The 27,497-nt window shown below is 44.3% G+C and overlaps 1 protein-coding gene across 1 annotated transcript in view; it reads left to right on the top strand.

The window, feature by feature from the left end:
* NECAB2 (N-terminal EF-hand calcium binding protein 2) overlaps positions 1 to 26,204 on the top strand; it is a 139,881-nt gene extending 113,677 nt beyond the window's left edge. The window contains exons 7-13 of the mRNA XM_079988335.1: positions 6,665 to 6,783; positions 7,463 to 7,542; positions 13,939 to 13,995; positions 20,362 to 20,474; positions 20,973 to 21,050; positions 24,336 to 24,427; positions 26,038 to 26,204. Of these exons, the coding sequence (XP_079844461.1) occupies positions 6,665 to 6,783; positions 7,463 to 7,542; positions 13,939 to 13,995; positions 20,362 to 20,474; positions 20,973 to 21,050; positions 24,336 to 24,427; positions 26,038 to 26,066 (568 nt within the window). The 3' untranslated portion in view covers positions 26,067 to 26,204. The remainder of the gene's footprint in view (positions 1 to 6,664; positions 6,784 to 7,462; positions 7,543 to 13,938; positions 13,996 to 20,361; positions 20,475 to 20,972; positions 21,051 to 24,335; positions 24,428 to 26,037) is intronic.
* Positions 26,205 to 27,497: the final 1,293 nt, after the last annotated feature.

Here is a 27,497-nt window from a genome sequence, read left to right as displayed (position 1 = left end):
GATTTGGAAATGCAGAAAGCAAGCCTGAATGCTCACCATCTCTCTGTTAATTCCAATACACGAATACCCTACATTTTATTTAAAAATCAGAGTAAGTGTGAGTGAACGAAAAGAAAAAAATATGGATAAATTTTGTGACTATTACATAATGGGTGTTCCATTAGGTTAACTTTTGAAATGACAGATGTGAATGTAAGAAAGAACCTGTGAAGAACCCTGCTGGATCAGACCAATGGCAAATCTAGTCTAGCACCCTTTTTTCACAACCACCAATCAGATGCCCCTGGGAAGTCTACAAGATGGTGATGAATGAAAGGCCCTTGCCCTCCCATTGTTCCCCAGTTACTCGTATTCAGATGCCTACTGCCTCTGACCCTGGAGGTAAGTAGACAGCCATCCTGGCCACTGGCTATTGATAGCCTTATCCTCCATGTGTTTGCCTGATTGTTCAGCCTGGACACTGAGATCCAGCGCCAAGGGCCTTCTGGTGGTTCCTGCATTTCGAGAAGTAAGGTTAAAGGGAATGAGACAGAGGGCCTTCTCGGTAGTGGCACCCACCCTGTGGAATACCCTCCCTTCAGATGTGAAGGAAATAAGCAGCTATCTTCTTTTTAAAAGACATCTGAAGGCAGCCCTGTTTAGGGAATTTTTTAATATTTAATGCTGTATTGTTTTTAACACTTGATTGGGAGCCGCCCAGAGTGGCTGGGGAAACTCGGCCAGATGGGCAGGGTATAAAAAATAAATTATTATTATTATATTCTAAAGTCTTCTAAGTTCATGGTCATCGCATTTTGTGGAAGGCAAGTTCCAGGGTGAAAGGCTGTAGTTCAGTGGCAGCGAATCTGCTTGAAATGTAGAATCTCCCAAGATTCAATGCCATGCAGCTCCAGGTAGGACTGGAAATGCCCCTTGCCTGAAACCCTGGAGAGCCACTGCCAGTCAGTGTAGACTAGGGTTTCCCAAACTTGGGTCTCCAGCTGTTTTTGGACTACAACTCCCATCATCCCTAGCTAGCAGGGATTATGGGGATTGTAGTCCAAAAACAGCTGGAGACCCAAGTTTGGGAAACCCTGGTGTAGACAGTTCTGAGCCACATGGACCCAGTGGTCAATATAGGACAACTTCCTGTGTTTCTATGTGCCATGTGAGAGGATGCAGCAAAGAGAGGCAGTCTGAGTAGTAAAGAGCCGTGCTCATGTTCATGTCTTTCAGTCGCCAGCTTGACTTCCTGCTTCCTCTTCTTCCTCTGCAAGATGCTGGAGTCAGGAGTGTTTCTAGAGCTTCTCCTCCTTTTCTGTTCTCACTCTGCTTCTGCCGCTTTTGATTTATTTTGCATCAGTCTCTGGTATATTCAGCAGCCTCCACGCCAATGTATATTCATGAGAATTACTTAACAGAGCAGAATGGATCTCCCTGCATTGCAGGTGGATATGATGCATCAAGTCTCTTCTCTCTGAGTATGGCCATCACTTTGGTGCTGCAGTTTCATTTTTAGCAAGTGTGCTATTATCAAGTCTACCCCCCAAAAATAATAATAATGGGGCAGGGTGTCTGCCTACAAAGCTTGGACAAGCAATATCCAAGCAAGCTCTGTTTTTCTGCCTGTGTGTATTTGGCAGTGTTTTGGGGACAGGGGACACACAGACCTCAGGAAGAGGCAGTGCACTGCCCAAGTAATTTGGTGATGAGGACAATCTGCAGTTACCTCCAGACTCTCAGCATTTGGGGGGAGGGATTCAAGTGCAAGAAGGAAATTTTAGGCTTGCCCAATTAAAGCGGATTAAAGTGCTCTGTTGCTGTGGGTGCAACAAATCTGCTTTTCTATTTTTTAAAAAAAAACTGACTTGTTGTGGTTAAAAAAGTGACAGGTAAATGCACTGAAAACCATAGGACAAATGAATGATTAATAGGGAGGTATAAAAACACTGCTCAAGTAAATCAGGATGAATGGAAGATTGACTTACAACTTTCCCGCAAACTAATCAGAGCAACTTCTCCGTAAAGACTGGGCATAGTCTGACCTTCATATAAGTTTTGTACAAGCAAACCATGATGGAAGTTGAATTAAAAGGTGATCTAAAGGAGATGTGGGAGTGAATGAGTCAGGAAACAAGAAAAGCAACCCTGTGGTACCTGCTGAGTGACTGCTGTGCTGGATCATGATGAAGCCATGTAGTAGCCAAACTACACGATGCAGACAAGGCATAAGTGTCCCACTTTTCCAAAATGTTGTGGCCCTTTCCCTAAAGAAAAAAGTCCTTTACGCCCATCAGATTGGTCTGCCAGGCCAGTGGAATAAATAGGAGCTGTGTATATGGATCCAGGTTAAGGGTCACCAACATGGTGCTGTTGGAACCAGTTCCCATGAGCCCTGACCAGCATGGACAGTGGTGAAGGAGGATGAGTTTGGAGGGCACCACGTTGGCTGTACCTGATGTAAGTGCTCATTTTGAATTTGGTTTGATGCTAAATATAGATGCAAAGCAGCCTGGTATGCTGCATTTTGGGACCTGTGTTGATTCTTTCTAGACAGTCACACCTGTGCTTGTGGCCTCTATGTTGTATTTCATGCTGAATAGCATTGCCCTTGCTGAAGGATTCAGAGAAGTAGCTTAAAACTGCTTCACTCTAGCGCATGGCCTAGATGGAGGCTGGACGGTGAATTCTATTGACACCTGACCTCCAGCTGCTGCTCTCGGGTTAAGTGATCAAAGGGAGATTTAGAATTCACATCAATTACTTCTATTTTATGGTTCAGGCAGCCTTGCCCCCCACCCCCCACCCCAGACCTAATGTATTATAATGCAGGACCTCAATGCAGCCCTCCACACCTCTCTGTCAGCCTCTCAGAACTCTCTCTCAGTCACACCCCATCTCCCCAGGCCTGCTCTGCACTCTCCTGTGAGTCTTTTGACCGGGCTGAAATCTGTCCTTGGAACTCTGAAAAGGCTTCCTGCTTGCCTGGGTGGAGGATAGAGAAGGGTGGGGTGGGGTGGGGTGGGGGTGTATAGAAGCAAGCCTACTATAAAAGGTAAAGGTACCCCTGACTGTTAGGTCCAGTCAGAAATGACTCTGGGGTTGCGGCGCTCATCTCGCTTTATTGGCCAAGGGAGCTGGCGTTCATCCGCAGACAGCTTCCGGGTCATGTGGCCAGCATGACTAAGCCGCTTCTGGCAAACCAGAGCAGCGCACGGAAATGCCATTTACCTTCCCACTGGAGCGGTACCTATTTATCTACTTGCACTTGACTTGCTTTCGAACTGTTAGGTGGGCAAGAGCTGGGACTGAACAACGGGACCTCACCCCATTGCGGGGATTCGAACTGCCGACCTTCTGATCGGCAAGCCCTAGGCTCTGTGGTTTAGACCACAGTGCCACCCGCATCCCATGCCTACTATAGAAGTAAAAATTACCACTCACTTTTGCTTCAGGTCCTGCCCTCTACAGGGATGTGCCCTCCCCCGAAGGTTGTGTGGAAGCCATTTTGACCCTCAGACTAAAAGAAGTCCACTCCTGTTAGTACATTACAGCAGAACTGCATGGATAAAGGGTCTGGAAACCAAGTCTTATGAGGAATGGTTCAGAGACTTGGGTGTGTTCAGCCTGGAGAAGAGTGAGAAGTGATAGGATAGCCATCTTCAAATATCTGAAGAGCTGTCACATGGAAGCTTGTTTTCTTCTGTTCTGAAGGGTGGCACCTATGAGTCTATGCATGGCTACCTATCCATTTCCTGGGTGCTGCCTTTAACCTATTAAACTAGAAAGCTCTGGGTTGCTGGTATGTTTTTTACCACCCCAATGTGAGCTGGTGTTTTAAGCTTTATTTATTGATTTGTCAAATGCTGGTGGTTGTTAAAATGTCACAGGTTTTTACATTTGCTTCTAAGGTAGCTTGAGATTGTCCTGCATTAGGAGACAAAGGGCTTGTTCACAATTCCGCTTTGTCTGAAGCCTAGAAAGCACCAGTCTGAGCAGTTTTCAGTTTGCTCCATTAGGAAAACCCACTCTGCCACTGAATCGGAACAAACACTGATCCATGGAAAACTAGTCCCGTCCCCCCCCCCCCGGGAAAGCTGTGAGACAAGTGGAAGTGTGGAAGAGCCCTAAGAGAGCAATTGTAATAATGATTTTATTCTACACAGCTGTGATATTTTCTTATGAGTTGTTGGTTTAGAAATACCCATAAATAAAGTATAAATCATGTTTCTGCTCAGAATTCAGTTCAATCGGGCTTACTCCCAAGTAAGTTGGGTTATGATTGCAGTGACAACTTTTTTTTTTAAGGTGTGTTTGTGTGTGTGATGTGGCCTGGCTTTAGATGCCAAGCTTTCTTCTGTTTGAAAGTAAATATATGTTTAATACATTGGCAGAGTTGTCCTGAGCAGGTGCCAGATCAGCAGAAGAGAAAACAATCAAGTAGCAATTAGTCCTTGGATGGAGCAGCTAAAGATTTATTTCTCTGCTCATGGGCCTCCAGATGAAATAATCAATGACTGCTTGCTTTCCACTTGCATTCTATGAAACTCTGAATAAACAAGATAGAAGCAGATGATTGCTTATGGAGGAGTGGGCTTTCCTGCAGTCCCTGGGGTAGCTGCCAAGAGACCCACATCCCCCCCCCCAACATGCTGCTTTTATATACCAAACAAAGCACTGTTATTTCTGAGCATCAGGCGTATCAGCTGGAGTGAGTGGCTGCACTGTTATGAAATAGCCTCTCAGTACCATTATAACCATCCTTTTACCTATCCCCCGCCCACTCTTCCATTTCTTATTTTTTAGCTTATCCTACAGACACTTTTTTTAACCTTTCCTACATCTTTCCAATCTTCCACAGTTGTCAAGGGTACCAACTTATCTCGGTGATGAGAGTAGACAGGAAATTGTTCCCTTGGCAATTAACAGTACCGAACGGCAGGTTATGTACCCGCTAGCAGATTGCCTCAAAGCCGCTGCAAACTTGAAACAAAACATAATTCAGTATCTGCGAGGCCTGCCCATGTGAAGATGTGCATCTCTCATCAATATGATAAGTAAACAAGAATAAGCAAGAAAGGCTTATCCTTGTCCTCCATATTGATAAAATCCTGTCAATGGCAACTAGCCATGATGGCTATGTTCTGTCTCCACTGTGGAGAGCAGTGTGCCTCTGAATATCAGTTGCCAGGAGTCACAAGGGTGGAGAGGGATGCTGTGCTTGGGTCCTGCTTCCCACAGAAATCTAGTCGACCAATGTAAGAACAGGATGCTACTGGATTAGATGGGAATTTAGTCCAATCCAGCAGGGCTCTTCCTATGTTCTTCATGTATACAGTGGTACCTTGGGTTACAGATGCTTCATGTTACAGATGCTTCAGGTTACAGACTCCGCTAACCCAGAAATAGTACCTTGGGTTAAGAACTTTGCTTCAGGATGAGAACAGAAATTGTGCGGCAGCGGCACAGCGGCAGTGTGAGGCCCCATTAGCTTAAGTGGTACCTCAGGTTAAGAACCATTTCAAGTTAAGAACAGACCTCCAGAATGAATTAAGTTCTTAACCCGAGGTACCACTGTATTGGTTGGGAGAAGCCAATGTGGTACCTTCTCAATCTTGTTAGACCTTGAATCCCATCGTCCCTGACCATTGGGCATGCTAGGTGGATGTCGATGGGAGTTGGAGGGCACCATTTTGGCTACTCTGTGCTAAATTATCCAGGTAGGGATTTGATCATCTGGCCCTAACCTCTTGATGCAGGCTGTTTATTCAGACTATTTACAACCCATCCTCTCTCAGAACAAATGACATGGGAAAGTATAAAGCACCAAAAAGAAAAAAAGCCATCCCTAAACCTAAACTAACCATATACTGTGAAATGAACCATCAAATAAATAAAGTAACTAAAAATAACAGAGTAAATGAAACACTAATCAACTTGCAAAACTTAAATGGCCTGAGCAAATCAGTCTTAACCTGGCCCAAAACAGTCAACAGCCAGTGTGGCATAATGGTTAGAGCATTGGGTTATGACCTGGGAGAGCAGGGTTTGAATCCCCACTCAGCCGTGAAGCTCACAGGGAGACTTTGAGCCAGTCACTTTCTCTTAGTCTAACCCACCTCACAGGGTTGTTGTGAGGAAAATGTGAAACACATACACCACTTTGAGCTCCTTGGAGGAAAAGGTGGTATATTGATGCAATAAATAAAGGAATAAGATAACAAAGTCTGGAAGAGGAGGGCATTCCATAGACAGGGGTGCAATCTTCTCTCAGTGGTAAGGTGTATTGTGCATTGGCTGAAATAACATACAGGTATGTATTATGTCATGGGAAATGCATTGTAAAAATGGTATATATTAGGTAAAGTTGTTTACAAAAATGTGTCTGTTAAGAGAAATTTGCACTCAAATGTTTGTGAATTTTCATGAGTTTTAAAAATAAATTTGCAAACTGATGTGGAAATGTGGAGAACTCAATTTAAAATGGGGGTAAAAATGAGAAATGGAAAGAATTGGTGGCCCAGTTGCTATGCTACTGCTGCATTTCATTACTACATCACCATTAAAATTTGTATACTGCCTTATACCCATAGATCTCAGTGCGGTTCACAACATGAAAAGCTATTATCTAAAAGGGGGAAAATGTGTTCTTTTGTGTTAATCTATTTCTTTCCTCCAATTGCAGACAGTTCCACAGTAAATCTGGCCACGGTGTCATGGACACCTGGTACGACAACCCTGTGCCTAATTATCCTCCAAACAACAGAATTGTAACCAAAGAACGCAGGAAAAGCTTCCAGACTGGTGAGTGTTGCTACAGATGCTGGGAAGCCAGCCTTGAGTAGGTTGGTGGGTTGCATGACCATCAATGGAAATTAATCAATGGGAGCTAAGTAGTGCTTTTTTTCTATAAAAAAATGTTTAGGGGTATTCTTTGCAACCACAATCTGAATTCAAGCTGTGAAGGAAGACTCCAGAGGGGCCCTAGAATGTGTTCCTGATTATTCCTTGGACACTCCTGCCCACCTGTCAAACATTGCTCACAGAGGCCAGTTCTGTTTTAGGAGAAGAGCCTAGAGCCCTGTGGCAGGACCTGATCTGGGGAACCTGCAGTCCCTATAGCCTATAGCCATTGGGCTATAGTTCCCATCATCCCTGACCACTGGGCATGCTGGCTGGTGGGGTGGGACTGATGAGAGCTGGTGTCACTCTGGAAGGCCACAGCCCCTGTCCCTGGCACAGACAGCACTGTGTTAGATGGTACAATGATCTGACCTTGGTATAAGGCAATTTTGTGTATGCCAAGGGAGATATACGAGGTCAGCTATTCAGCTAAGGAAGACTGCCAAATGCTGTGAAACCTGTTTGTGTTGTTGTCCCTCCTGGCAAATGCTACTTTTTTCTTTTGCAGCCTGGCCCAGAATGTCTGCAATCTCTTGCCCGATGTCCTTTTCTTGCCCCATAACTACCTTTCTTTCTGCAGCCTCTTCAGACACCAAGGAGGAAGGCTTGGAAGCTCAGATCAACAGGTTAGCAGAGTTGATTGGGAGGCTGGAAAACAAGGTAAGGAGGACCTTGTGTTTTAAGAAATCTATTTTGACAGTGTCATCATGACGAAAACAACATTGTGGTTCCATCAGTTTTATTAGACACTCGTAACAATACCACTCTGACATTAAAGTACACCAGACTGATCAGCCTTGTGATTCAACACTGCACCTGATATCATCTCCAAGAGCTCTAGCTGGGTGGCTGCTAGCCAGTGGATGCGCCAACAGAATCCAGGTTCCCAACATCAGGTACAGGTAAATGTTAACTTAGCCAACAGCTGATGAGGAGGTTTGGACCCTAAAGATCAAAGTCTCTGTCTCTCTAACCTCAAATCTCAGCTGGTGTTGAACCACACAACCTGGAGGACACATTTGGGAGAGGCATGTCCCTCCTACTTTCCCCAACCAGGTTTTAGTGACACAAACAAGGTCAGCAATAGCACCCAAAAATCTGACAGGACCTTAGGTTTGGTCCCCAGGTAATAAGGTTGGAAGATGGACTAGATGAAGAGTAGGCTTTCCTTTTTGCCCTGCACCTGCACCTGCACCTCTGTTGTACCAGTGGTCACTGTAAGATTTATAAATTCAGTTTATCTTACCATAGTGGGATGAATTTTGCCCATGCTCAGTCTGCTGCCCAGGGACTAACTGTTGATGGAGAACTTGAAGTATTCCCCCCACTTCCTTAGAGTTCTTTTTCTTTAAAGCAGATTTGGGCCAGACTGACTTTCAGAGAGAAAGCTCCTCTAGCAACCCATCTCTGAAAAATAGGACACTTGACCGCCCTGCTTGTTGACAAGCTAAGTACTGAGTAGGAACTCATGGAATGGAAATGGAGCATAGAGGAAACCTCAGAGTAAATAATGCATAACGCAACAGAAGCATATCACCCTTGAATTCTTAAAGTGAGAGGTGAACAGGAAGACCCAAATGTGATACAAAACAGCAAACTAGGACTAAAAGCTGTGAAAATAAGAGAGAGAGAGAGAGAGAGAGAGAGAGAGAGAGAGAGAGAGAGAGAATGGTTTTCATCTTTTTGCGGGGTGGGGCAAGAATGAGCATTTTTAGTCAATCACCTTTTTGATGTTATTTTTTACGTTTTGTATTCTGGATTCTGTGCTCTGTATGCTTTTACAGTTTTAAGTAGCTTTGATGAATGAAAAGCAAATGGTCATGATGAGGTAGAGATGCTCCAAAAATTCACTTCTCCCAAATTTCTCCCTGGTGATTGTGTACTTTGAAATTTCCAGGGGAGTAGGGGAACGGATAGGAAATTGAGTGGAAGGGAGGGGGTGGAATATTGTGGAATATCCATGCTTCAATATTTTGTTGTAGGTTCCACTTCTTAAACCAGAATTTAAGATGGGTAAAACACTAGGCAGAGTGAACTGGAGAAGCAATTGGGGATCATAACTGGGGAAATCCTTCCTTCCATGCTGTAATGTGAAGATGGGGGGAGGGAGGCAGGGATGATGAGGTAGATGTAGGAACATTTGCCTAGGCAGGTGCATGTTTGTGGCTCACAAGTGCAGTGGAAATAACTCCAATCAGACAGCAGTGTTGGGTGAAATCAGGCCACAGCTTCATTAGCTAAACAGCAGGTAAGCAGGGCTGGCATGGCAGTAGAGCGAGGATCAATTTCTTCTTCCACTCAGCCCTTCCTGGTGGAATGGTATTCTGCTTAGAGTTTGGAAGCACCAAACCTCCACCCCCCATGGGAGTTGCCCAGTGATGAACCTTGGCATGCTGCTGCTATCCTATTTAATGCAGTGGGGCTTACTCTCAGGTAAGTGGGGTTCGGACTGCACCATAACTTATCTTAGAATCCATAGTATATTATTTGCAGCCCTCAGTATTTTAATACATGCATTCACTTGGGCCATGTCTTGAAGCCATGTTTTATGGATGGTGCAGCAATAAAACTGCTAGCACATTTGCAAAGCTAAGCAGGGTCTGGTATAGTTTCAAACTGGATGAGGGACCACATGTCAAGATTCCTGCATTGAAGAGGCTTGGACTAGATGACCCTCAGGGTCACTTCTAAAGCTACAATTATATGATTCTATGAAGTCCTTCAAATTCAGAGCTGTGGAGCTAGATCTGACTGGTGGGCCAGCTAGTTATGTCCCCCACCCCCGCAGGCAAAGTTTGACAGGTCCAATCACCCCACCCCACATCACAATCATAGGCAATCATAGGCATAGCCTACAAAGTGCTGGGATCGCCAGGTCTAACAAAGCACTGTGCACACGGGCTTTGCAAGGCCTGATGTTCAGCTGATGGTTGGGTTTTGTGAACAGTGCTTTGCAGGTGCCATTGATCAGCAGTGCCTGCAAGCTCACTTTTGGCTGAGTTTCATCTCCACCTACCCCATCAGTTGGTTGTTGGATGAAAGCACTGTGTAAAATTGTGCTCTTAATTGGGGGTTTTGAAGATGTCTCCAGAAGCCCAGGTCAAAGCACTGTCTTGCCCTGCACTTTGAAAGGGGCTTTATAGACACCACAGAGCAGCTGATTTGCAGTGCCCACAAGCATCTTTTCTGCTGAGCCCCATCCCCTCCTGCTGCACCCCTGCTATCATGCATCACATCCTGGGTAGGGCAGGTGGGTGTGACCTTTCAGGTGTAATGAAGGCAGCAGGCTAGAGGTCTTCCCTGCTGTTCTAAGTTTTCCTTATGAATTCTAACGCTGGTACCTGGATTTGCTTACTGCCAACAGGAGCAAAGGACGTGGATTTTGTTCCAAAAATAATTCATAGAAATGTACACACATTCTAAAGCTCACAAATATGGACTGGTATTCACACACACACACACACACACACACACACACACTGTTACCTTGACAACCAGCTTCTAAAAATGTGGCCAATATGATCATTATTTTATAGAGGTGCCCCTCTCCCTGGGTTGTTATGACAACACAAAAGAATAACTGTGAGGTCTCCAGTATATGACTCTTCCAAAGGAGTCTCTGTAACAAGCAGGCAATACTTGCACTTAGTGGGGTTTGGAGATCCCTGGCCTAGCTGGTTATCCAGAAAGCCACCCCAGCATAGCCACACAAGGGATTTAAGGGTGCTTCAGCCCTAGACACTTGCTGACTGTTCTGCTCCTGCAAGGTGCCAGAAGTTACCAACTAAGGGCTGAAGTCGGAGGACCCTGGGGCTTGGCAGAGCAAGGAGAACCTTGTCTCTTTGTGACTGCACTTTAGTGCCACCATTGTGAGTGGTGACAGGGTGGAACTGCAGCTACCAGTTCAGAAGAGGAGATAGAAGGGATGAATATGGTTCTCCACCTAGTCCTGTATAGAGATTTTTTTTAAAAAAGAAAAATGCAAAAAAATGTTTATAAATTTAATTAATAAGCAATACAAAACAATTATCTAACTACATTGTAGAAAGAGTTAAGGACAAAAATCTTCATGCTGCATATAGAGCAAATCAGTGAAAAATAGTAAAAATAAATTCTTCCTTAACTTATTTTACAGTAACATGTAATCAGTCACAGTTCCTTCTGTCTCCCATTATCCAGTCTAATTGTTAACATTTGACATTTGCTCCTCCATCTTTCCTGGCTTTCTTTTCTTTTCTTTTTTTGCATACACGATCCTTGCTAAAGTGAAGATAGACAATACTTGGTGACAGATATTCTTAGATCTCCTTGAATTGTTCACATTGTTCAACAGGCATAGCAATAGTCAGCCTGAAACCCCAGAGAGCTGCTGGCCGTCAGAGCAGACAGAACTGAGCTACAGTGCAGAATCTGGAGAAATGTAAATTTCAGAGGATTACAGCGTTTCAGTTGAAATATTGTATCAGAAAGTATGGATCATATTAAAATCCAAACCAAACTGAATTTCCATGCTCCCCCATCCCAATCCCTAGCTACTCATCCGCAGCCCTCCCTGCTCACGGGGAGACTGGCCCTGTCCGTGGCTAACCTTTCCTGCAGCATTTCCTATAGCTTAGGGAATTTGGATCGGAAAACATGCCAGCCTTCTTCCTTCTCACATTAACAATTCATGGGGAGGAGGGAGAATTTCCCTTCCTCTGATGCACATCACACAGCAAAGGCGTTTAATCTATCTCAGGCGTTTAATCTATCTCAACACCACAGGAGAAATACGAACCCTTACAGGAGCCACTAATTAAGAAATGGACTCAGGTTATGCAGTAGCATGGCACATTTGGGGTCTATGTGTGTGAGAGCACGCAGGGATTTTTGGGTTGTTGTTTTTCAAAAACAGGAATATGAGGTGGTGTTTTTTAAGCATAGTGGTATAGTTTTGGTTGCCTCGCCCCCAAAAGCATATTGGAAAAGGTTTAGAAAAGGGCAACCAAGGAGATGAAGCAACTCCTCTGAGAGAAGAGGTTGTAGTATATGGGATGTTTTACTTTACAGAAAAGGCAAGTAAGAAGCAACACGACAGACATTTATAGAATTATACGTAGGCTGGAGAAGATGGATAGGGAAGTTTTTCTCCCTCTGCCATAACACTGGATCCACTCCCATCGTTTTGCCTGGACACAGGTCCAGCACCGAGGGCCTTCTGGTGGCTCCCTCCCTGTGAGGTTACCAGGAAGCAGGCAGAGGGCCTTCTCGGTGGTGGCGCCTGCCCTGTGGAACGCCCTCCCACCAGATGTCAAGGAAATAAACAAGTATCTGACTTTTAGAAGACATCTGAAGGCAGCCCTGTTTAGGGAAGTTTTTCATGTTTGATGTTACATTGGGAGCTGCCCAGAGTGGCTGGGGAAACCCAGCCAGATGGACATCCTTAAACTATGGTACTCATTCCTCAGTTTGATTGTTTTAAAAGAGGGTTAGACAAATTCATGGAAGATTATGCTATCAGCAGCTACTGGCCACAATGGCTATATTCTGTCTCCAATGTCAGAGGCTTTATGCCTATGAGTACCAGTTGCTAGGAATCACAGGTGGGCAGAGTGCTGTTGAGCTCAACTTCAGCTTGTTATGTTTCCCTCAAGCATCTGGTTGGAGCAGTATGGTGGGCTGGCTGGGCCACTGGCCTGTTCCAGCAGGCTTGCCTTGTGAAGCATCAAAAGACTGGGTGGAACTTCTCAAGTTTGGTCAGTTTAATTGTGCCCTAAGATCCTTTTACTTGTGAAACTGTTTATTGCTAGACTGGGGTATCTGTGACCCTCTAGATGTTGCTAGGCTACACTCCCATTGCCCCTGCCCACTGGCCATGCTGGCTGGGGCTGATGGGAACTGGAGTCCAACAACCTCTGGAAGGCCACAGGTGCGTGGTTTTGTTTTTGATTGATATGTTCCTGTGTATTTTGGTGAACATATTGTTAATTGATGCAGATGTTATTTTCTAATGCTTTGTTCTTGCTTTGAGCTCAACTTTGTTTACGGAAAAGCGGTATACACACGTTGAATCAAATCAGAGTGAAATGTTCGCTAATTGTAGCAAGTGGGGAATTTGCATGTGTGTGTGAGTCACACAGATTAAAGAGGAAGCAGAACTTTCCGTCTCTGCGTGTCAGCTGAGGCTTAGCCTATAAATACAGCAAAATGAAGTGGTAAAGTCCTACACTGGCAGAGTGGTCTGTGCCATTTCAGACTGCATGGGGAATGGAGAAAAAGCACAGAGCCTTGGTCCTAGATGACACTGATTGCTGCAATGGGTATCAAATAAATAAACTTGAGTCGCAATGTCTTGGTGAATTCTGATTAGATACTTTGTGTATGAAATATGATCTGTTCTACCTAGGACTTGGGGGAGAAATTTGACTTAGTTTGCCTTTTAATGAGAAACTACATAATTCACACTTTTCAAATTGACTTGTTATCTGAAACACACTTATCCTTCAAAGCTCAGTTCTCAGAATTTTGTGGTGCAGTTTTCCAAGCAAACCTTGTGTATGAAAATGCACATAATTGGGTGGAAGTATTCTGAAAAGGCATATATTGCTTAAAATAACTATAATGTGCATGCATTATATAAGAGAAATACAGAAAGTTTGTATTTTAGTCAAAACTGCATACAAAAAAAATGTGTCTGTTAGGCAAAATTAGCACAATCGTGACCAATTGTCATAGGAATTTTTGTTTTGTGTTTTTTTTAAATCAAATTGCTGCAGAAATGTGGAGAACTGAATTTAATAGGGAAAAGATGAGGCACCTAGAAAAACAAAATAGATGGATTAGCCCATCTCTACCACACTGGCTCATGCAATGGTTGTCATACAGAACAATCCTTAGCTGCAATGTCTTTTGGTGAATTCTGGTTAACTAGTTTGTATATGAAATAAGCTCTGTTCCATGTGAACTCCTATGTCACACAGCTGCTAATGGGGGCTTTTGCTGATTTTTGTTGTTTCTGGCAGGTGTTTTCACTACTAAAGCTTCTAACCTTTCTATAAATTGTTTTCCCCGCTACAGACTCTTTGGTTTGACCTGCATCAGCGACTGTCAGACAGTGAAAACACAGCTTGCACAGTGAGTACTCAAAAAAGTTCCTGTCTCTCTTCAGGAAATAAAATATATTTACATATGCAAATCACCAGAATGGGGAGGGGCGTTTGCCCCCACCCCTTCATCTTAGACCTCCATCTGCTGCAAATATGACTCAAAAGGTCATTTCTTCTTTATGCAAGCCAGGAGGAAGGCCTAATGAGCTTTCCCCTCCTGTGGAATCCTAGGTTGTCCAACACATGCTGTCCCCTCTTATATCAACATGAAACACCATCTCAGCCATATGGTCCATTCGCTGTTTTTGCAACCCCTCGAAGAAAGGAAGCAGGTCCCAACTTTCTTAAAACTGGAGGAGAGACTTGTTTTCTTTAACACAATTTGTATACCACTTAATTGTAAAAACCTCTAAGCTGTTAACATAAATAAAATTGTCGATAAAGGTCAATAGTTAAAGAAAAAGTTCACCTAAAAAACTAAAAACAGATGAAATGAGCAGTTAAAAACACACATTAAAAATAAAATTGCATGTTAAAATACATGTCATCTTCTCTAAACAAAAACTGAAAACAGGACAGCGAAGGCCCAGTGTCAATGGACAGGGAGTTCCACAGGATAGGTGCTGCCATATTGAAAAATTGATTCTTTCCCGTGCAGAACAAATATTGAGTGACACTTGTAAAAGTGCCAATTCTTCATATCAAAGTAGTTGAGTAGACACAGATGGGGGAAGGTGATCTTCAAAGTAAACTGGTCTCACGCTGTTAAGGGCTTTATAGACTAATAGCAAAAACCTTTAACTTGGCCTGCTAACAAATTGGCAGCCAGTGCAGATGTCATATGATCTCACTACACATTTTTATGTGCAATTTCCCCTAGCATACATACCCATTATTGCAAAGCATATTTCCACCACTATATTTATTTCTCCATGCACACTTTACCTTGGTACCTGCATTTTTGTACACATTACTTGGCTGGAGAACTGTATTGCAAAATTCAGAGGAGGCTGAATTTCCCAGGGTGGCTGTCTCTCAGCTCACATATTATTGCAGAAAGTGCCAGTGAGGTAGATTTGCCTGTAATATGAGAAATGAATCACATTTCTCCTCCGCATCTAGCAGTAGCCTGGTAAATAAATAAACATCAAGGCCAGTTCATAATACTGTGTTCTGGTTTGACTCTGCAGTTGCCAGCTCTAAAAGTCTATGATACTGTTATTGTAATTGTGAACACACTATTAGTTGATCTAAAGACAGTGGCCAGCCTGCAAACATATGTGGGTGCAATCGCCAAATGGATGAGTCAGCTAAATATTGGTGCCCAGTGGCAAATATGAGTTTTGAAGCCTGCGGGAAATGCCTTTTGAAACCTCACAAACTATAGAGAGGTGGCTGGCTCAGATCTAGGGCTTTGGCAGCTGGTCTCTGCTACAAGCAAAACCCAGCTGAATTTTATAAAATGGTAAATACTGCAGAATCATCATTTCTACTTAAGAAAAAAGATGCTGCGATGGACAGCAGAGCCAGACCAGAGTCTGGTGATGTCGTCCCCCTGAAATTTCACCAGAGTGCTGGAGCCTCTCTTTGATTTGCTATAGAGTCTGCTAGCCACAGAGGGGGAGGAACAGCACTTTGGGGAGGGAGAAGAATAAAAGGAGCAGTTTCTGAAGGGAGAGAGTTAGATAGGGCTGGATTTAAGATGAGAGATAGGGCTGGATTTGAGAAGAGGAATAGGATTTGATTTGAGATGTTAGACAGGTTTCAGGTTGGGAGACAGGGAGAACTGGTTCAGAGTTAAGTTAAACATCCACACTGAGGGGACTATCTAGTGAGAGGATGGGGCCTCGCAGCTTGGATAGGGAGACCGGGTTGAGTGTCTGGAGAAGGTATACAGACAGGAGTGTTCTGGGAGGGATGTGACTGAACCGGGAGAGAGAGATCTTGTGGGGATACAGGCTACCTGGGTCTCAGTATAGCCAGGAGGGGAGAGTTCTTCTAGGTACTGAAGGCTCCCAACCCAGTAACCAGGGGTGCGGTGATCTCCTGGGTCTATTATATCATTCAGAAGACCTCAGGTGTGGGATAGTTAAGAGAGTGAGTAACTGAGGAGAAGTGCCCCTTGCTCATGAATCAAAGTATTAAGCTATGAAGGAAGAGGTATGGTATTGAAAGTATTTAACTGTAATATCTAAGTGACAGAAACTAAGTTAGGCATTTTACCATCTATTCTGGAAACCTGAATATATATCTACCTGACGTGTACCAGCAGATTTTTACTAACTGAAGTTTAAGAAGAGTTGTGCCTATAATACTTTGTTTAAGTCTGAGGCATCTTATAGTTAGTTAAAGTAAATAAGTTAACTTCTACCTGAAAGGACACATTTCCTTACCCACTTTGTTTCATAAACTTCTTTTTCGTTTAATACAACTTTTCTTGTTTGTTTAATCATCTGCCTGAGACTCTAAAACATTAAGTTTTGCCTCACATAAGTCCCCCGCTAGATAATCTGTGGTAAATTGTAGAAATTTGTGTAACTGGTGTACCGTGAGGTGAGTGCACTATCTTTAATTGGCGGCAGTTAGCAGGAGTGGATCCACCACATTATTTATGGGTGGTATTAATCAGGCAGATTTTCAACTTGAGAAAAAAGATTCATTCTTCCTTTATTTGCAGACTGCGCACAAGATGCATTCATGTTTTTCTTTGACTCTCCTCCAAGCTGCTGAAGGGAAATGCTTTATAGCTCAGGACTGGTTGACTCTGCAGAGCAGAGCAGTACAAATAAGAGACATGTTTGTCACACTTGGCTAAGCCTTGATTGCACGCTGAATGCATAAAATGCCTTGAAAATGCAACCTCTACCTGCCAGGGACTTCCCACTGATTCCTTGTGACAGGTCCCAGATGTGTTTGAAAAGATTAGCTCTGAGATCCTGTTTTTGTTGTTGTGTGAACTGAGCTGTTGCCTGGAGAATGTGCTGCCGTTCAAAGTTTTGTGCCAAAGATTTAAGCAAGTCCCTGTCCCTGATTCCCTCCAGACAATCTATTAATCAAGCATCCTGATTTGCTTGCACAAAGCTTATGCAGTGGTTAGATTATATTCAGTCTTCATTGAGCATTCATTCTGTTTGCAGGACAGTTACATGACATGAGGCATTCATCCTGATTTGCTTACAGGGTGTTTATATGTCTGCCTATTAGCCATTTGTTCATCCTACACTTTGAATCCATTCCACCATCGCATTCCAAATTGCAAAATGCCTGCTACTTGCAAAAGTGGATTTGGCGCACTAGAGCAACTGAGCCCTTTAACCCACTTTACGTGTACAAACCTAAACTTCCCGTATGTGCAGAAATCCCTCCCGCAAAGTATAAACAATCTGGACACCTATCACCCCTGCATACAAGCAGACATCTTAATACTCATACATCTCTAGAACAAAATCTACATGTGTATGGGCTAGAAACAGATTCATAATGATGCTAGGCATCACTGAGCAGGAGATTTAACTCTGCTCTAGTTCTCTGGCACTTGATCAAACTAAGAACGTAAAAAGGACACTGCTGGATCCAGCAATGGCCCATGTAGTCCAGCATCCTGTTCTTGCAGTGGCTAACTGGGTGCCCCTGGACATCCTGCAAGCAGGACCTGAGCACAACAACACTCTGCCCATCTGGATTCCTGCACTGCAGGGGGTTGGACTAGATGACCCCTGGGGTCCCTTCCAACACTTCAAATGCCCTGCAACTGGTGTTCAAAGGCATATTGCCTCTGACTGCAGAGGTGGAACATAGCCACTGTGGCTAGGAGCTGTTGATAGGCTTACCCTCCATTAATTTGTCTGACTTATAAATTATAATTTTTATTAATTTTCAAGATTAACGTAACAACAATCCTAAGAAATAAACAAGGGAAAAGGTAATAGAAATTTAGGGATTTGTTTTTTCTTCCCTAAATTAAGGCATTTGACTTTTCTAAACCTGAGCTGATATGTAGCTCAGTTCCAAGCCTCCCCTTGGTGAGGAATTTGCAGTGTGGGGGAAGGAGGAGGGAGGGCAAAAAGAAAACAGGCCTCCTTTTATTGCCTTCTATCTCCCCAGGCCCACCATAAGGTAGAGCAAGGCAGCCACCTGCGGCAGGTAGTGGACAAGGAGCCATGTGGTGAGATCTGTGTGTTGTATTGCAAGAGTCAGCTGCCAATCTGTTTCACTTCTGTATGTGGAATGGGCACCATTTTGTTTTTTGCCTCAGACAGCAAAACGTCTTGGGCCACATTTGCCTCTCCTTCACCCTGCGAGCCCTATCAAGGGCCCCACATTTCCTCCATATTAACAAGCAATGTGATTTCAAGCTGCATTCATTGTCAAGCTTTGCTGTTTGGTTCCAGCTATGAGCAAGGTTAACCGGGGCGATTGCTTTTCAAATCAAATCCAGCCACTTGTGATTAAAAAAGCAACTCGAGTATGAAAATAGGGCCTGAAAATAGCTTGCCTGCATTTGACAAGAGTGCCTTCATATGGTATCTCATGGCAGGATCGGGGTGGGGGGGTGTATTTTGACTTCGTAAGGGAAGGTTCAAAATCCATCTACCTTCGTCTTGCAAATGGGGGTGGGGTGTAGCTCTCTAATACGAGATGATGGTATTTGAAGAATGACTTCTCATTAGCTCCACTTCATCACTGCTTGATGTTTGGAGGCAGTTGTTGTCAATGGGGGAGGAAGGAATCCTCTTTCCTATATTGCATAGTTTTTGAACTTTTGGAATTTCAGAGCTAGTATGGTATTTGTGACCATTCCCTGAGCCACCAGGGTTCAAATTCCCCACACTGGTCTGAAGCTTGCGTGGACCAGTCGTTCTCTCTTAGGTAGTTGTTATTAACTTGAGTAACACAGATGGAGTCCAGAGATTAAAGAAAGTGATAATACTTTACTGGGTAAACTGAACAAGAGCAGAGTATAACTTGAGGAGAAAGAAAGATAAAAGCATTTTACATAAAACAATATAAAATATCAATAAAACAAACAAGTGACAAAATGCATTAAAATATAAAGTCAGCAATTTTAAAGCAAATCTGCATAATAAAATTACATGAGACAATGAGAACCCAGAATGTATCTATCTTCTCTCTCCGTATATTCTCTCCCTCCTTTCATATTTATGTCACTGGTTTTCTTGCAAGATAGGTACCCAGTATGTCAAGACTTCTTGACAATAGATGGCTCTTTCTTCCACAGGGAGGGGGCAGAAGGAGTGACAGGGTGGACTTGGGGGTTGAGTGATGGCAAATATGTTAACTGACAAATAAGGATGTTGAGGAATTCCAACAAAAATAGAAAAAGAAGCAGAAATCCCTGCAGTTTGCACGTTGTTTTCAGGAAAAGAAATCAGATGAGCAAATACAATCAGTATTCGTTTACATCATTGTTGTGTTTTAAGCCTGCAAACAACACATAATTAATGATGTTTTCACATTCCCTTTACATTAAAGCGAATGTAGCTTATGTAAACGATTATGTATCTTATGTTAAATAACAGACAGTGAGATGTATTTCACAGAAACTGAACTGCAGTGGCATGGAAGCATTGCTAATTGTGATGAATCTAGGTCAGAATGGAAATCACTGCCTTCTTACTTCCTTGCCCACATCTCATTTGTATTGCAGGATGTAGTCACAGTGACACTACTTGGCACACAGCTGCATGAGATGGACTCGTTTGTCAGATTTGATTATTCTCCATGTCTCAGGCATGCAGCGTAGAAGAGGAGGGGCCCCACCCTATTACCTGGGGTCTTGCTTGTTGGTTGTGGAGACAGAGGTAGCTGCAACAGAGACAGAACACTTCCTGTAGCAACCAGGAAGTGAGCATTGTGGGTTGTAGCCACTGCTAGCTAGACCCAGAGTAAACCCATTGAAATGAATGGATATGACTAATGTAGAACCATTTATTCAAATGGGTCTGTTCTACTTGGAATACAATCCTATGTACCAAGTGGATGCTGGTGTGCAGCATTTGTATAGGACTTTCAGGCAATCAAACATTACAGAGTTGTTGTAAGGCTTACAACTAGATAAAGATAAGTCAAGACAGACAGCCGGTTCCTTAAAACTTTCTAGTGAGCTCAGAGCAAGGGGGGGAGATATGAACCAAGGTCTTCCTGATTTGTAATTGTGGCCAAGGCTGCAATCCTAACCCCACTTACCTGGGAAAAACCACTACTGAATTCAGTGAGACTTACTCCTGTGTAAGCATAGCTAGGATTGCACTGTTAGTCTCTGTTAGTCTCTACTGCACCAGCTCTCCAAAGCAAAGTATATCTGTCAAAGTCAAGGTTCAGCTACGTTAAGATTCACTTCACTTTGGTTTTCTTTCTCTCCCTCTCACTCTAGTATCTTCTTTTGGTACGAACTGAGATGACAGTTTCCCAGAAGCATCTGGGGGAGTTCTGTGGCTCCCTTAAGCAGTACTTGAAGACTGTGGCAGGAGAACGGGACTGCTTTCAGTAAGTACCACTTCTGTGCTCCTGCAGGAATGTTGGATATGATGGGGCAAAGGGTGTGTGTGATTGACTCCGGTTCCCACAACCTCCTTTTCCATGTCATTTCTTATAGATATCCTACTGGGATGGGATTGTGAGTGGAGCCCAATGATAGTTGTGATCGTGGGCCAATGCACTCCCATAAAATTTTATAAATAGATCCAATTAAAGAGTGGCTGTCACATTCTTTTCTTAATTTCACATTCTTGTAAGAGGCAGACAGTTCACGAGAATTGCTGTGGTTCATCAACCACGGAGATAATTGCTGAATAGTTTCTGTTTTCATGACAAGTGGGAGCACTAAGCAAGGAAATGATTGGAAGGAGAATTCCAATATCCAAGACATAATTTTATGGGGACCATCCAAAATGTTGCAAAGAATATATGGCCATTCATGCTGTATCCCTTAACCACAAAGTTTTTTCAACTGCTGCCCACATTTCTCTCTCTCTCTCTTTGCAGTGTAACTGCAGTCAGGCTTCCTGATGGGGTCACTTTCATCGTCTACGAGTTCTGGGAGTCAGAGGATGACTGGAAGAGGTGAGGCAAGACATCAGGTAGACTCTTAGCAGTCATTTGGAATGCAACTACAAGGAAACTGACCAATGCAGCAAATCAGTCATAAGCAGCAACAGTTCACCATATAACAGCCAATAGCTGTTGCTTTTTTTTGCTGCATATATTTCAACTATGAAGCTCAGTCATGGCCACTGGATGGTTTAAAAAGAGAATTAGACAAATTCATGGAGGAGAGGGCTATCAAATGTTATGCTCTGCCTCCACAATTGGGGAGATTTTATACACACACACACACACACACACACACACACATACAAGTTTAACCTTGTACATGTGTGTATCCATCCTAGGAGGATGTAACGTTTTTAGGCGCTGGGGCCAATTTGGGAAGGAACTTTTCTTCATTAAATGAAATGTTCCTTTGGGCTGAATTCCAGAAACAACACGGTCTCACTAAGGGGCCTCTCCCTGAAACCCTGGAGAAAGTTTTGCAGTTTATAAATTGTTTCTATGTGTTTAAAAATCAATGAGGAAAAAGAGTACAGCATAAACCAGTACAATGATTTAATTTTAAGGCAGCCAGCGTAACAGCAGCAAAATGGGGGAAGCAATGCTTGACAGCTTGAAGGAGCGCTTAGTGCATTGGTATCTAGTACAGCTGTCATTCAAAATGCAAAAGGCAGGAGGGGAGCTGCAGGGGTCCACTGCGGGCTCTCTTGGCTTTCACTTTTTAAAAACACGCACACATCTGCCTTAGATCTGTGCCAAAAGTCTCACCTGCATGATGACTCTCTTCAGTTCCCTGCAGAGCCTTCTGAACATGAAACTCCTTGGCCATCTGTTGGGATGGGCACCACTGCTCCCCTCACCCCCTGGCCTTGTGCCCTGCAGTTCATCGTATCCTCCCACCTGAGCACAAGACTCTGAATGTGCTCATCACTGGTCAGCAGCAGAGCAAAGCTCTGTGGCACCAAAGGCAGCTGATCAGAGAGTGTGTCAGGGGAAGGAAGGAGATGAGCAGAGCTATAAAGGGAGCCCCCTCTTGGGGCACACTACAGTCACAGAATTTTGAGAGTAGCAAAGGCACTTTGACTGCTTTGTGGACTTGTGCGTTTCTCAACTCTGATGCAGACTCCCTATTTTTTAAAAAAACCAAACTGGCTCTGCAAGTATATAAGTTGCAGCAGTGATGGTACACCTGGAAAGGATGGGTTGAATGGCTGGTGCCTAAATCCCCTCAGCACTTTTGCAATCTTAACCTCATGTACGTTCGATTTGATCTCAGTGGGACTTACCTTCTGAAAGATGAAACTTTTTCAAAATAAAATTCTGCAACAGCAAGCAGCCTTCCTGAAGCATGCATGAGGGACTAGTTTGCCAACCTGTTAGTCAAAGCTTTGGTGCAAAGAGCAGAAGAAGAGTCTGCTGGACCAGCCCAGCATCCTATTCTCACAGTGGCCAACCAGATGCCCGTGGGAAGCAGACCTGGAGTACAACAGCAGTCTTCCCACCTGCGATTCTCCATAACAGTTATTCTCTGAAAGTTTGGGTTGTGGCTAGTAGCCATTGATAACTTTATTTTCCATGAATTTGTCTAAACCTCTTTTAAAAAGCCACAAACTGGTGGCAATCACATCTAGTTGCAGCAACTTCCATAGTTTAACCAGGCCCTGTCCTTGTGTCTATCTTGAATCTTCCAACATTCAGTTTAGCTGCATGGCCCATTTGGGATCTGATATTAGGAAACAGAGGAAAAACTCCTCCACATATGACTTCACTCCATGCATAATCTTCCCTTCCCCATTACTTGTCTTTTTTCCCTAAACTAAAAGCCCCCAGTTGTTATAACATTTCCTCATAGAAGAGTTGCTTCAGCTTCTTGAGCATTTTGATTACTTTTCCTTTCTACCCTTTTTCCAGCTCTACATGATCCTTTTTGTGGTAGAGCAACTAAAATTGTAGTGTGTTCCATATGCAGTCACACCATAAATTTGGATAATGGCATGGTGATATTAACAAGTTTGAAAACCAGTCCCTTTCCTAATGATTCCTAACATGTAATTCACCTTTTTCGCAGCTGCCACATGCTGGGTTTTGCATTTCATCATTGCTGGTTAGTGTAGCGGCAGCGATGGCTGTGCCCATTAGGCTCCCAGCTTTGTGTCCTACCAGTCCCGAAAGGTAGATGGAGCCAAAAACAGGCAGAGCCAACTAATTCTAGTTTTATGCCATTCTCCTCTTTCCTGCAGGGACGTGGGTGGCACTGTGGGTTGAACCACAGAGCCTAGGACTTGCTGATCAGAAGGTCGGCAGTTCTAATCCCCGCAACGGGGTGAGTTCCCATTGCTCGGTCCCTGCTCCTGCCAATCTAGCAGTTTGAAAGCATGCCAGTGCAAGTAGATAAATAGGTACCGCTTGGGCGAGAAGGTAAATGGTGTTTCCATGTGCTGTTCTGGTTCGCCAGAAGTGGCTTAGTCATGCTGGCCACATGACCCGGAAGCTGTACACCGGCTCCCTCGGCCAATAAAGCAAGATGAGCACCGCAACCCCAGAGTTGGCCACGACTGGACCTAATGGTCAGGTGTCCCTTTACCTTTACCTTTACCTCTTTCCTGCCAGGTTCTGAAAGGACTACAACTAAGACAAAGGAAGATGGAAATGGTGGGCAATGGCACCCCCTAGACTGGTAGTATGTGAGCAGCCAGGCAATGCCCCTTTTCCCCTACTAGAGTTGCCTCCACTGGTTAATGAACTGCACTGTACAAATGAACTACAGTGGCAAATAGTTCTTTCTTCCACAGTTCTTGTTGCACTACAAAAAAAAAAAAAAAAATCAGCCAGAGGGGAGAGTCTTGCACTCCCCACTGCAAAATAGGAAGGAGGTGGAGACAAGAGCAAGTGTGTTAACAAGCCGCTTTCAAAACCTCCCAAGGCACTTCAAAAGATAAATGTTCTTCCCTTGGCGAAAGTATTAAAGAAATTCACATTCTAGCTAGCCAAACGTGACAGATATAAATTACCACTGAGTGGTTGGGAATTTTTTGTGCCAAAGCCACTGGTTTTTTCCACCAAGAAGCTCAGTTCTGTGACTTGTATAAGTTACGCACATTAAATTTAATCAAATGCTTCTCTATGGGGAAACATTTATGCTCAAACCAAATCCTCAGCCAACTTGGGGTGGGGGTTGGTGGGGTGTAGGGCTCCTCTTTCACCGGCTCAGCCCTTATTTCATCTCATCAGCTCATTGCTCAGGTAAACGTGAGACTGGCTCTAAAATAACAAGGCCACCTTCTCCCTTTCCTGCAGGCATCTCCAGAGTCCTGCTTGCAAAAGCTTCCAGCATGTGAAAGTGGATACACTCACCCAACCGGAAGCAGTGTCCAGTGTGTCAGTGCCAGGTACAGACCCAAAATGTGATATATAAGAGGGAGGAGAATGAACTGGGAGACAGATTCTCTGGTGAGCAGTTCTGTGTCTGCAGCTCAGAGCAGAATGCCAATTCAGGATGGGTTACAGATAGGTAGCCGTGTTGGTCTGCCATAGTCAAAACAAAATAAAAATATTCCTTCCAGTAGCACCTTAAAGACCAACTAAGTTAGTTCTTGGTATGAACTTTCGTGTGCATGCAGGTATCTGAAGAAGTGTGCATGCACACGAAAGCTCATACCAAGAACTAACTTAGTTGGTCTTTAAGGTGCTACTGGAAGGAATCTTTTTATTTTGTTTTGAATTCAGGATGGGAGCAGTGTGTTGTGGGGGTGGGGGGGGGTGCTAAGCTGCCGCCTCCTGAGTTGGGGGAAGAGCCACCTTTCTAAAAGGATCTTCCCTTTTAAAAACATGTAGCATTAAACTTTTTAAAACACACCACCACCAAGCTGTATTGGTGTTCCCATTCCTGTTGTTTTATCCCAACAGACTGTAATGCTAGCCTGATTCAGCTACTCTTAGGTTTCATGTTAAGTCAACATATGAAGGGGAACAGAAGGAATGAGCACACTTGATCTGCTTCTTCTCCTTCTCCCCCATGAGAGGGAAGCCTGCTCTATTCACATAGGGACCCAGGGTTGCACATCACATGGGGAACCTACAAGAGAACAGCAAGCTGCCCACTGCAGATAGTCAACCTCCAGGTCTCTTCTCTCCAAAAGGGAGGCAAGCCTCTCTCCAGTCTTCCTCTGCCCCTCTTGTGTAGGCAACCTAGAAAGCGGCCTTAGGTTTCCCCAAGCTCAGAATTGTCTACATTGACTTTGAACCTGGGACCTTTCGTATGCAAAGCAAAGGCTCCACCACTGAGCAGCTTGCCACATGTGCTGATATAACACAGCGGATGAACCCCTGAGTGGAGTTTCTGTCTCACATTAAAGGCTACAATCTCCACTACAAGCCAACCACTTGCTCAGGTTTTCAACACTGCAGTGTAGCACCAGATCGCAGTGCTTGGCTGGTGGTACATTGCAATGTTGAAAAGGAGGAACAATCTGCGTTGGCCCTGCGAGGCGCTGGGAGGAAGAGGCTGCGGCGGAGGCAGCCCTGTGGACAGAGCCTGTCAGGGCTCCCTCTCTACCTGAGCCTCGGTGGAACTGTTTAATGAAGCCCCCAACTCACCTCCGGATCACACACCTGGGGGGGGGGGGCTTCGTTGAACTGCTCCATTGAGGCTTGGGCAACTGCTTGCCCCTCAGCAGAGCAGTTTAAAGAAGCAACCTGCCCACACTGCATTGGTCTAGGCACATTGCCAATGCAGGTTGTTCCTCCCTCTGCAAGGGCCAGAGAGAGGTAGGAGCAGCAGCAGTTTCACCCAAGTGAAGCCGCCATCATGCTGTGGCCCTCATACTGGTCCTTGGCACAGGTCTGCCACTCACTAACACAAAGGTATGCCTTCTGTGAGTCAGATAAGGAAGGACGTATAAAAGAAAAAGTCCATTAACACGAGTAGAGTTTAGGATTGGGTCCTTTTCTTTTATATTTGTGATGAAACAAAACAAAACCTCTTTTCCCCCTTTTGCAGCTGCTTGGTGCACCCTCAACCAAGACTGATTAGGGAAGGCTGGCATTGTTCCCTCTTCACCAGGCACTCTTGGAAGTTTCCGCTGTTTTGCAGAGAACAAAACTCCTGTCTTTTCTAACGACTTTGTTAAGAGGTGTTGTCTTTCTCCCCCCCGCCCCCCGCCCCCCCCCGCTCCCTCCCAAAAACATTTCTACCTGGAACTGTTATTTACTTGCTTGCTATCTGAAGTGAAGGAAAAACAAAACAAGCCAAAACCAAAAGCCTAACTTCTGACCCTGCCAGGCACACATTTCCCCTTCTGAGCTCAAAGTTCTCTGCCATTTATTGCAGCCAACACCAGTCTGCAAGGTACCGCTATCAGTAGTATACAATTGCTGTTAAAGGATGTTGATAAATTGAAAGTTTCTCCTGGGTGAGCATCCTGTCTGCCACTTTCATGCATGGGCTGTGTTTTCAAACTAATGCCCCGTTCAGTAAATTGAACAGAAGGAAGCCGCTCTAGAAAAGCAGAGAGTATGGGGGGCGGGGGAGATTGCCAAAAGGGAAGAGGATGCCCACCGCTTCCCTCATTAACTGTTTACTTCCTGTGACCCTGGCTGCCTGGTAGTTTCCCTCCTCAAGCCAGGCACATTTTTATTCTTGAAGCCAAATGGGCGGGAAAGGGGTGTGGGGAGATTTCAGCAACTCCTGCAGGAATTGCCCCACGTGCACCTACTGCTAGTTCTGCACTTGGCATGTGGGGAGGCAGAAATCAACCAGAGGTGAGAAAAATGGCCATTTCTGCAAAGGGATTCTCTCTGCCTCCCAGTACCACAGATCCAGCAGACCAGATTGCTGCCTGTGTGCTAGTGGGGAACAAACGAGTGACAATAGCATTTGTGGGGCCTTTGCACAAAGAATTGAAATATCTTTTCCTCTGTGAAAAATTGAGAGGTTTGGGTGCCTCAGACTGAGTCAGGCGTCAGCCTAGCTCAGCATTGCTTACACTGGCTGGCAGCAGCTTTCTGGGGTTTCAGGCAAGATTCTTCCCCAGAATTATGTGGAAGGGATGGGGTTCCTTCTGCATGCCAAGCAGGTGTTCTACCACTGAGCTTCAGTTCTCCACACAAATACTTAGTCATATCACTAACCCAAACGCTAAAATAGTCCAAATATGACAGCAATACCACTTCTGGAAAAAAGACAAACAAGAGAAACTGAAACCTACAGATTCTCTGATAAGGGAAAAAATAACCTTGGAAAAAACTGCCTTGCACATAAATGTCTTTACCGACAGGGTTTCTAGATGGCAAAGGGAAAGTGTTCTGGCATTCTCTCAGAAGATCGAGCTGGGAGGATGGAGCTGTAGTTCAGAACACCTGGAGGGTACCAGATTACTGGTCTCTCTATAGCATAAGTAGCATCTGTTTTATAGCACTAATAGCCATCATGGCTTCCCACAGAATTTTGGGAACCATATT

This window comes from Podarcis cretensis (assembly GCF_951804945.1).
Source record: "Podarcis cretensis genome assembly, chromosome: 8".
Lineage (NCBI taxonomy): Eukaryota > Metazoa > Chordata > Lepidosauria > Squamata > Lacertidae > Podarcis > Podarcis cretensis.
The sequence above is the reverse complement of the archived record's forward strand: the minus strand, read 5'-3'. Positions and strand labels throughout refer to the sequence as shown.